At 35.0% G+C, this 12,373-nt stretch overlaps 1 protein-coding gene across 1 annotated transcript in view; it reads left to right on the forward strand.

The window, feature by feature from the left end:
• LOC149782420 (uncharacterized) overlaps window positions 1–12,373 on the forward strand; it is a 162,688-nt gene that overhangs the window by 79,966 nt on the left and 70,349 nt on the right. Inside the window, exons 9-10 of the mRNA XM_089935136.1 lie at window positions 3,092–3,346; window positions 8,451–8,753. Of these exons, the coding sequence (XP_089791262.1) occupies window positions 3,092–3,346; window positions 8,451–8,753 (558 nt within the window). The remainder of the gene's footprint in view (window positions 1–3,091; window positions 3,347–8,450; window positions 8,754–12,373) is intronic.

Consider the following 12,373-nt stretch of genomic DNA (forward strand, 5'->3'; position numbering starts at 1 on the left):
TTAAGGTTGTGGCAAGCTTGTTATGTAAGCTTGCGGCAAGCTTAGATTGGGGGAGGATGGTGTCAAATGGTTATGTTCCCACTCTCACCTGTCAAAATGGTAAACTGTTGGGTGAAAACAAGAATATTTGCCATTTAAATTACTCTGAACCACCTCTTCTAAACAAAATCCTCAGAATAAATACATGAATACATACATAAATACATAAATACTGTTCTGTCTGAACCTGGAACAATTAGATATGGAGTACCACAAGGCTCAATTCTAGGTCCATTACTATTCATTTTATTTATTAATGACCTGCCAATTTTACTAAGAGACTCAATATCATCTACAGATCTCTATGCAGATGACACAACATTGTCAGACATCTAAAACACAAAGCATGAACTCGAAATTTCTTTAAAGAATGCCCTAAACAAACTGGAAAAATGGTGCACATCAATGGCATGGTGGTAAATACTGGTAAAACTAAAATATTACTTATCTCAACACGGCAAAGAAGGACAAATCTTAATGGTGACGAACTATGTCTGACATGGAAGGATAACAATTTGCAAATGGTCTGTCATGATAGACTACTTGGTGTTCTGGTAGATAATAACCTATCATGGACTGAACATATCAAACATATCAGTGAAAAAGTCAGTTCAAGTTTATGGCTTCTCAGTAGGATAAGACATTTTCTCCCAGAAAGGCACAGAAAACTATTTTATAACAGTTACATACAATCCTATTTAGACTACTGTAATATGGTATGGGGTAATTCAGATGATAAAAACATAGCAAAGCTGGCACATCTTCAAAAAACAGCATTTGGGCTAATATCAATCCAGAAACTGTACCTATTAAAGACTGAATCTGTTTGACAAAAGCCAAATTAATGTACAGGATATCCCATAATAGTGCTCCTGAATATTTACAATCACTATTCCAGTATAGGCTACCTGTGATCCATGTCTACCAAACAGTATAAAATTCCCAAACCAAATAAGGAGTTATTTAAAAAAAAGTTTCCAATACTCTGGAACTCTGCTCTGGAATAGTATTCCAGTTGAGATTATAAATGCCTACTCTATTTCCTTCTTCCAAACCCAATAGATCCAGTGGCTTCAGAGATGCAGCTAAAATAAATGAATTCCTTTGTATGAGGGCCTCAAGGTAGATTAATTCTTAGCTAATTGTGTTACCCTCTTTAAATAAGGTCATTATTATTATTATTATTATTGTTATTATAGAATAAAATTCTGCATCCTCCTCTGCTTCTGGTATCATCCACTGAAATGGATTACAGCAACATGTACTACGTAACCGGGGAAAAAAACCAAGTATTTACCTTTTTGGCAAAAGCATTTCATTTTTAGTTTAACATTCCTAAATCAAGTCCAAGAAATATCGGTGAGTGTTAGTCAAGATCATTCTTAAATGAGCTCCTAAACTTTAGTTTTACCATCCATTTGAAAGGGTTATGACACATGTCAAACGAATGGCACTTCAGAGCTTTAACAAACTAAAAAAAATCCCATGAAACTGATGAGGTACCTTAAGACATTTTGAAATAAAATAACTAGCATCTCCTTTGAGAATGAAATGAATTAAATGTAACAGCCTCAGAACAATTGTTGAATTTGATATGAGAGAGGTAAAAAAGACCCTAAGAATGACAGAAATGAGATTCACAAGCATGCATTTAATTTTATTATCTCTTGACCCTATTGTTGATAACTGACAGCACTGCATCGATTACTGCAGTTTTATAATCTTGTGACCCATTTGTTGATATCTGACAGTATTGCAGTTTGGCAAGGGCAGTAATAAATACTAATGATCTGCAGAGTTGCCATCTCAATCATTGGGTGAAGCAACATTACAAGTAATTTTTTGATGTGTTTAAATCCTAAAAGTGAAACAATGCTACTGCCAATCTACAGGCTCAAAAACTGGCAAAATACAACACACTCTTGAGTTTACTCACCAGCATGATAACTGCGTGACTTCAAATTATCTCTCAGGTTATTGGAAACTCATTTTGTCCTTACTGATGAAAATCATCTTTAGATTATATATAAAACGGAAAAGCTTATGACTATTTGAAGATGTTGGGAACAGGCTGTTATGGGGCTTGATCATGTATTATGGAGTGGGTACTTTGGTCAAAATCTGGGGATATATATGCGTGCAAAGTACATTATTACTCATTATTGTCATTTATGGCAGGTTTTTTAAAAAGTTTTGGAAAATTTACAATTTGTCTGGCAAATGTACTTTACCAATTTTCTGCACTGTTTTGTACCTGGAAACAAAAACAAAATTAAGACAAACCTGAAAGGTGGTCAAGCTTACCTGACTAAAATATAACTGAAAGTGTGCAAGATATTTGTAAAATCAGACTTGGAATCAGCATGCAAAATTTCTGCCAGCCTGCCGGTCCAATGCAAGCTGATTTAACAGCAGACTGGGGCAAAAAATAAGTAGTCAGACAGTCTGACCAGGTGATATGTTGACTAAATTATGTATTTTGTGTTATTAAAAGAAATAATGGAATGCAAGTGACAAATAGTGCGAATTTTTTCAGATGATAACTCGGGAATCTGGGTGAGATGAGAAGATAAATAACTCTTGTTTATTCTATGTTCAATAAATGCTTGTTACTGCAGAAACTCTGGGTTTGTGGGCTTGCATGCTTTTTGGGAGAGTTTCACGCACTGCTTGGAAGATCCCTGCAAGCAATTAAAACTGCGCAAGATCTAGAAAAAGAGGTGCAGGCTAATTGGTTATACATACTATGGACAGAATTATAACTTTATACAGTATAAATTCTTAAGAGGCTCAAAGAAGTTATGAAGTGTAAAGGCAATATTACAAAATACTCAAACCCAAGGTAAGTACCAAAATTAGATTTTGAAGTTTTCTGTTTGAAAATTGCATAAAAAATGTTTATGAATTTGTCATTAAGTGTTTATCATCAGCTGTGACTTGTGTCAGTTTTGGCATGTCACTGTATAATATATGCTAAATGAAGAATTGTATAGGTAGAATAGGTCAAATATATCATTGATATTCTGTCACTATTCTTTCTTTCAATTCACAGATTCACCTAGGATCCAGTTCAACTCAACCAATCCCCTGACAGTGAATGAGACTCAGTTCCTGAGTGTGTCATGCAGTGCAGCAGGGAACCCTAACCCAATCCAGATCTTTTGGTCTGGGAGACCAGATGGCGGCTTGTTGAAATTTGAAAACATCAGCAGAAGTGACAGTGGCACATACACCTGCAAGGCCACAGCCAACTCAGCCAAATACGGGACACTGAGGAACCAGATGGAATTTAATATCATCGTTCAATGTACGTTGTATTTAAACCAGAAATTTTGCACAGAGATTTGCAACTGGGCTACTGCCTTTATTATAGTGCATGACTGCCTTATCAAAAGCAAATGAGGGTATCAAATAGGAATATAGCCATCTAAATACCTGTCCGTGCTTTCATGATGGCAAATGAACAACTGAAATATTTCTGAATGAGGTAAAAACATACACATAATAAAGTTTGTAACGTGTATTAATCACTGAAACAGAAAAGTGATTTAAAGTTATTTTTAAAAAATTAATTATTTTCCTTCTATTTAGAAATTAAAAATAAAATAAAAATTTTCAAATGCTATACAGTATTTAGAACATTTATTAAGCTTATAAATGAGACAAGACATGCCTTAAAATGTTAAATTCTTTAAGTAGAGCAATTAATTTATATATAACACTCAAGGCTGCAGGTAGCAGTGTGGTCTAATGTACTCACCTTTACCAATCATTACCTTCTCACTTCTCTCTGAGACTTGGACTCATTATTTGGGTATAGGAGAAAGCTTGCCAGTAGCTTCCCATGGGTCAGTGGTTCTTCTCAGTGTTATTCCAGATTATTTCTACACCAGTTATATTGGCTGATATGTATAGCCTATCATATGCTGGAAAATGGTGTGAATCCCACAGCAACATATAACTTGTATGACTGAAAAGAAGTTTGGATGATTTCTAAAATAATATTTTTGCTCATGTGTAGACTTTGAATACTGCCCTTGGATCCACAATGATCTTTTTTTTTAATATCATGCAGACTGTAGACAATGAATTTATGTTCCAGATGACACGAGACATGATTTGAATTAAACGAATGTGAAGAAATAAATAAAACAGAGCAGTTTGGTAAATATTGGTCTGTTACACAGAAAGGAGGTTCATATCATAGAGAAGCTACTTTATGGCTCATATTTAGAATACTTCGCTTAAATTTAGAATGAGTTTTTTTCTAAGTGTATAGTGAGCTCAACATTTATTCTGCTTTTAAATGGTACCAGATATTATCTAATTGCATACAATCTGGATAACCGATTAAAATAGAATCATTGGTTATAAAAGTGATTCAGGTTGTTTCAAAGATATAATTTTGTTTTCATGTTTAGACCCAGGTTACTACCCATGAAATTAAAACTCATTTCCAGCAATGTGCAGTCTGCAGAAAATTAATCTAATATGGTTTTTTATGTACCCTTTCAGAGCTTGGTAACAGTCTTTTTTCTTCAGCAAATTACTTTAGATCTGTGCATTTTAAAGGAATGTTTGGCTTTCAGATAATATCAGATAGGGTTATTGTGGTTCAAGCATGAACTGATATAAGGCAGTGAGTTGAAGGAGATTTGTTTTTACTACTGCCAATGTAACAGCAGTCTCTTGTTCACTTGCATGACAAATTCTGAATCCTTTACTAAAAAAATTCAAGAAACCAAGACAAGTGGTTATACTTTTTTAATTTCCTTGTTAAATATCACTGAAATATCCTAATTACACAACACAGAAACTTGAACGTCATTTCAGGGGAAAATTGAAGAAACTAATTGCTAATTGTATTTTCACTTAATCATGCAGTGTCATAAATTATAAATGGAAGCCCTAATATGTCAGTCAGTTGTCAATACCTGCATTTCATGTCTCTTGACAAGCATCTGTTTAAGAGACCTATGACAATGCATGTTTACTTTCCTTCCCAAATATGTGACACCATGTTTTTGGATGTGAAACACTTTTGTTGTATTTTTTTATGCAAACTCACATGAGTTTTATTCTACCTCTGAGTCAGATGATATCAAACTAGTCTTTATATTAGCAAATCCCTGCTGTCACTTGTGTCAATAACATCTGTTAGTCCATGACATTATTTGGGACCGAATTTGATACCTTGATTTATGTAATGAAATGCAATCAAGTTCTTTTTTTAGCTGTTGTGAGATCAGAAATATTCATTGTGATAAACTGTTGTGGTTCTGGAGTAAACAGACAATTTAGTTGGATACCAGCTTTGTGGGTAACTCTCCTTAGCTTAACACCCAATTTTAAAGATTTTTTTTGTTGTGGATTTAATTCCTCATACATTGGTTACCTTCACTGAAAACAAAAACGTATTCTTCCACACACATTTCTGAATTTACAATATTTATGTCGAAATTTGTATAAGCACAGCTTTTGTTAAATTTTTTTAAACCAGACTGAAGATTTTGTCAATTATGCCTTATTGGCAAGGCATCAGTGTTCTCTGAACATTAAGTTCACCTTTACAAAGCTTACACTTTGACTCCTACATCATCAATGCTACTGTTGGTAATGGTGTAACTAACAGGCTAAAGCTGCAAGATTCATCCTCCCCCATTTAAGACAGCTGGCTGATCAAGATCAGTACAAGGGCCAGCAATCCAACTACAAATATTAAAAGTATAAGTCTAAAACTTTCAGACAAAAATAACATTGAATCAGAGATAGCGTATGTTAGTGTGACATTTTAATTGAAATGTTGATATTGAGGAACTTCAAAGAGTAAATGTTGATAAACATCTTGATTGGAATTGGCATGTTGATTTTTATTTATTGAGCACCATAATATATAACAAGATGGCCACTATCGCTTAACCGGCTTGAAGCAGCTGTTCCATTTTTTAGTGCCGTTTTCATGATATTTGTGTTTGTTGCCTGTTTTCATCTACGTTATTGTGTTCATTATGTAATGGCTGTTAAATTCATTTGTGTTTTTTCATCTCCTTGTTTTGGAAACGAGAACAATTCGACTTTTTCTCAACTGTCTTGCTCCACTGTTTTTGAACAAACCGGCATCACGTGATACTCGCCAGTCAAGTCGTTTATGCTATGATGGACCCTCATTAATTGCTTTAAATGATCGCTCCTTGGCTCTCCACACTACATTGTGCTCTAGACTAAACGAACTGGGACTACATTCATCATTATCTAAATGTAAACAGAAGCAAAAAAAAAGAAACGTTGTTTCAAAGCTGGCCGGCGTAGAACAGGAAGAAGAATTCCAGTTATCTCCCTTATTTCAGCTAAACAATTTTTAAAAAATTTGACCGTTAATTTAGATAGGGACCAGCTTCGCACTTTTAAAAGAGACCGCCATAAAGCTGAGAGGCTTTGGCTTTGCACCAGACTCACTATTCATAAGCAAATCTATGAAGCCGCTAAGAAGAATGTCACAAATATAGTCCATGCAGCGAAATCAGCCCACTACACTACTAAAATCATGGAAAGTTCCAGCTGCAAAGAGCTCTTCGAGATTACTAACAAGCTAATGTCAAGGAACAAATTTACACCACTTCCAAACACCTTCTCTCCAGTCGACCTTCCGGACATGTTTGGAAATTTTTTCCGTGACAAAGTCCAAGCCATTAGAGATAAGCTTGACACCACAATTTCAATTGACTCGTCATCACCATACAGTTGGGATACAGAATTTGAGCGGCAACCATTAGCAGCATTGGAACCTGTCTCTATGGATTTCGTATGTACAGTCTTGATGAAGAGTGCACCAAAGTCATGTGAACTTGATCCAATTCCAACATCACTGCTGCTTGAGTGCATAGATCCAGTATTGCCTTCACTAACTGATGTTATTAATACCTCTCTCTCATCCGGGGAATTCCATTCATTTTTCAAAACTGCCATTGTAAAGCCTCTGCTGAAGAAACCATTACTAGACCATAACGTTTTAAAGAACTACCGCCCAGTTTCTAATCTCCCAATAATATCAAAAATCTTAGAAAAGGTTGTTCTATCCCAGCTTGTATCTCATCTAAATTCAAACAGTCTTTTTAGCAATGTACAATATGCATCTCGCCCTTGCCACAGTACTGAAACTACTCTTCTAAAAGTAGTTAATGACATTCTCTCTGTGTTGGATAGCGGAAAGATTACAGTCCTCACCCTCCTTGATTTGTCTGCAGCAATTGACACCAATAGACCATGATATATTACTTCAGCGTCTCAAGCATGTATTTGGCATTCATTATACAGCCTTACTGTGGTTCAAGTCCTACTTGGTCAACAGGACAGAAATTGTATCTGCAAATACAATACACTCCAGCCCAGTTGATATATGTTGTGGTGTTCCACAGAGGTCTGTTCTTGGACCTGTTCTCTTCATTCGATACACACAGTCGCTCTCAAGTGTCAGAGATCATCATCCAGTGTCTCATCAAATGTATGCTGATGACACCCAAATATACAAATCTAGCCACCCAGCTGAAGTTGATGCTACTATCCAAGGTGTAGAGAGGTGCATTTCTGATGTGAAATCATGGATGACATGTAACAAGCTGCAGATGATCGACGATAAGACTGAGGCCATTCTGATCACAGCACAAATACTTTCTCATTCACATCCTTTACCTCAAACAATAAAAATCAGCAATGCCAACATTAATTCACACAATCAGTATGAAACCTAGGTGTTACTCTGAACAGTACTCTCACACTGCACCAACATGTCATGAACATACGCAAGGCTGCATATCTTGAGCTGAGACGCATCAGCTCAGTTTGCAAATATGTTTAAATTGATGCCACTAAAACACTTGTGTGTTCATTAGTACTTTCAAGACTGGACTATTGTAACTCAATTCTGTCTGGTTCATCTCAATATCTACTCCAGAAACTTCAAAAAGTTCAAAACACAGCTGCCCGGATCATACTTAGAGTACCACGATCAGAGCACACCTCCCCGCTGCTCTGTACCCTACACTGGCTATTCATTCATGTACACTACACTGGCTATCCATTCGATCCAGAATAAAACACAAAATTTGTTCTCTGTGCTATGTTTCACTGTCGGACTCTCGTCCAACATATCTATCTGACCTCACCCATGTGTTCACACCAGCAAGATACTTATGCTCCTCTTCTGACATTCGTATACTCAGGACAGCATTCAGTAATAATGATTATCTTAAGTAACTAAATTTCATAAGAATTAGAGTATGACATATTTTAGTGAATTTGAATAAGTTCTGTTGCATTTGTCTGTTGGGCTAATGTCAACTAGATCGGTTCTTGTTATCAAAAATCACTCTTGATGAGGCATACTACATGTATTTGCTTGTAATCCTTTTCAGATGCGCCTGTTATGAAGGTGACAGATGTTAGCTCAACACTGACATCTGTGATCACATGTGAGGCCATTGGATTTCCTGCTGTGTACACATTTTATCCATGGAAACATATGTGGGAAGAGACCATAATCAGGTCTGGTTTGCAGGGAATGCCAACAGGGAGTACCAGTCCAAGTCAGAACGTCCTGAAATTGGAAAGATTGTCATTGCAGGACATGGGGACATATGTCTGCTTGGCTGAGAACAGAATAAAGGGAATCAATGGAGAGTTTATACAGACGGCTGCTGTGGACCTTAATATCTTAGGTACATTATCATTTATTTCCAAAAAAAGGAAAAACATGTTTCATATAGCTAAATTTGTTTCATTTTGAAGAGACATTCTACTTTTACTGTATGTACTCTGCATCCCAAATTTATTTGACAGTTGACAATTTTGTTTGAAATTTATTGTTAGATCACCATGCCATAGGGTAAAAGTCCACTTATGATAAGGCCTTTCATGCAGCCTAGTCTTTTATTCTTCAGTAATGCTATTTTTGTTTCCATTGTAAAAAAAATTAATATAAAAATATGGCACAATTACCTTTCATATTTTAAATGTAATATAATGTACTTTAAACTACTTTCCAGTAACCACTGAATGACTGGTCCAATTTTCTTGACCAAGGTTGCAAAAAAGATAAATGACTGTGGTTCAGCCAACTGCATGTTGTATTTGATTGGTCTGATTTTAGAAACCTGCTTTAATAGCCCATCTATTTGTGGATGGAATCTATTTCTGTTCAGTGCTAATGATATACCAACCATGGTGAAAAGGATTCATTGTTTTAAGAAATCTCATTGGATTGTCTTAGTTATTTCTATCAATAACTCATAATATAGTCACACATTATCATATGAGTATTGAGACAAACATCGGTAATTACCAGGGAATAATAAAAATGCTACTGTTTGAGAGGAACCCACATCTGCTGAATTTGATTAATTATAAATTGACTTAACTGTAAGTTGATCCTTTTTCTTTAGGGCTTCTGAAAGCTAAATATGCTTTGGTACTTCAGTAAGTCAAGGCGTAGTTTGCATATCAAATTGTCAGCATGTTGAATTTGCACTTTTTGAAAAGCAAAAACCCAAACTAGATAGATAATAAAGACAGTGATGTTATTGGATGGAATATACCAATATTAGAAATAACTTAAAAATGTACATTTTGACCATCTTTGTGTAGCAACCTCTTCAGAAACCCACAATGCTTGACATTTTAAATCTATTTATATGTAAATCATTGAATTTTGTTAATTATTAATTCAATACATCTTACAAATAAATGGTGAAGGTAAGTCCAGACTTTCATGATTCACAGCGTGTCAATCCAGGAATTCATTCAGGTCATTGTAAACATAGACTAACTCTGATTCATTGTCTTTACTCTTGTCTATGGGTTCATATGCGGAGACTAAGCATGAGATACTTTGAACGTATATTATGTGAAATGCATTAAAGGATATGCCACATCTGAACAGTTGTGAACTGTATAACATGTTAACTCAATCTGGGTCTCTACTTGGTGCTGAACAAGTATCAGATTTGTTGCTTGATCTAAGGTTTGTGAGCAGGGAAAGAAAAGCAGGTACTGCCTTCACAGGTTAATGGGGTTAATTCATATATGCAAAGGGAATTTTAAAACTAATTGAACCGAGTGTACCACCACCTTATGAAGCATTGTATTTACATTGATGTGCTGCTTCATGGTGTAAAACAGTTTTTGAGTACACTATCACTGCAACTTCCCAGTGTTTTCTAATTTCATGGTGTTTGTTTTTGTAATCAAATCATTATGTTTTTTATCTTATAGGTGTTGTCTAATGTTGTAAAGCACTTAGAGCTTCTGAAGATTAGGTGCTATACAAAGTGCTCATTATTATTATTATTATTATCTTGTTTTTTTCTTTCTTTCTTGTGCTCAAAGTTGTTATTAGTTTTTAATTTCCACCATCGCATCTTGAACTTGGTGATGGTGATCATTTTATCCTCAATAACCTTCGAGTACAGCATAGTAGTTGTATTGAGACTGCTTTGTGCCACAAGAAGTTCTGAATAAGTGGCTTTGATCAGGTACAACATGCACATTGCACTTCGTACAAATTACTCCTTTGACTGTCGTAACACCACGTTCATATAGGAACAAACTGATTATGCCGCTGAATGATGTCTGAAATGATTGCTCATCTTTGTCCAATCACTGGTAACTTAATAAGTGCATCCTTGATGAATAAGTTCACATTTCAAAAGGCTTGTACAATATAGATACATCAAACTATGATCACTTTTTTGTTGAATATATGTTTCATATTATTCCAAACGAAAAACATAATGTTGTTGCTTCAATTAAAACTGACCAGACCTTTTAACTTTGCATTGAACATCGAATAATGAAACAACAGATCAAGAAATAAAGAAATAATCACTATATATAAATAATGATTTTGGAAGCCATTTATTTATTTTGTATCCAACAAAAATTATATTTCAGTACATGTGAAGACCACAGAACATTTATTAGTGTTATTGTTTCATTATAGTAATATGGTCCCCCTTTTGAATGCCCCACCCCCCAACCAGCAGCCACCTGCTTTTTATTGCCAGAATCCCTTGACACCAATGAGTTTATGTTCAAAAGTACCCCTCAAGAATGGGCACCCCTCTAACATGACTGATGGCCAGCATATTAGTACAAAAATGTAACACATTCCTCTCACAGTGGCCACGGTTTATTTTATCTGTATGTCCAGCCCCAATATGTAATTCATACTGTATGGTAATTAACCGTATTATCTCTAGCAATACCTGTTTCCCAATGTCAGTTTTCCATTACCGAAAGAAGTGTTGGCTAAAGTACATGTACCACTAAGGTTAATCTTATATCAATATCCCAATAAAAGCCAACATTTACAGGAGGAAATGGGCTCAACAATGTTGTGATAGAGTTTTGGGCTGCAAATTACAATGGATGCAATTGTCAAAATGATAACATGGTCAGAAATGGCTAAATATAGATTTTATGTATTAACACACAGAAATTAACCTCGAATATAAACACGGAACCAGAGAAAGACTAAAAAAATCACATGACTACATGTACCACTTCCTTTTTAAGGAAGCTATTTTGTCCAAGCTACAATAGTTTTGTCTGCATAATTAAATTGCAGTACAATTAGCAGCATTGGAATAAATCATTACAAAACTTTGACATGTTATCATGTAAATGAAGACATTTCTTTACAAGAAAAGTCCAAGTTATTCATCTCAGTGACATTGAGTGGGGCACTTGACGAACAATTTTATGTTGAATGGACTCAAACAGTGTTATAACAGATGAGGAGTATATCCAGCAGCAGTGGGAAAATGGAGTAAATGAAAAGAGAATTATGTATGTACCAAGGTTTAAATAACGTTTTTGAATGGTTTTGCAGTGTGCATGACAACAATACCCTACTCGCATTTCACGATTACGCCAAGAAGAACTATTAATGTATATTCAGTTGAAACAAATCTATTATTATAACAAGAAGAACATTTTTAATAATTAATGTTACTTTTAAATGAAAATATTTAATGCTTTGATGTATGTAGCTTTCTGACTACATGCATTACATATGCATCCAAACAAATTTAGTCCCCTTCTGGAAAGGCCACCAGTCTTATAATTCCACTTTCCTAGTGCAGAAGGGGTGGCCGTATACGAGGGGGACCACTGTAATATAAAAATAAGATGTAATGTCATATACATGTATATGTATATTGGACCACTGTAATACAAAAATAAGATGTAATGTCATATACATGTATATGTATATTGGACCACTGTAATACAAAAATAAAATTTAACATATTCTATCATAAATTTGAAATTCAATGACTCA

The sequence above is a fragment of the Sinohyriopsis cumingii genome, chromosome 15, assembly GCF_028554795.1.
Source record: "Sinohyriopsis cumingii isolate HCF-2022 chromosome 15, ASM2855479v2, whole genome shotgun sequence".
NCBI lineage: Eukaryota > Metazoa > Mollusca > Bivalvia > Unionida > Unionidae > Sinohyriopsis > Sinohyriopsis cumingii.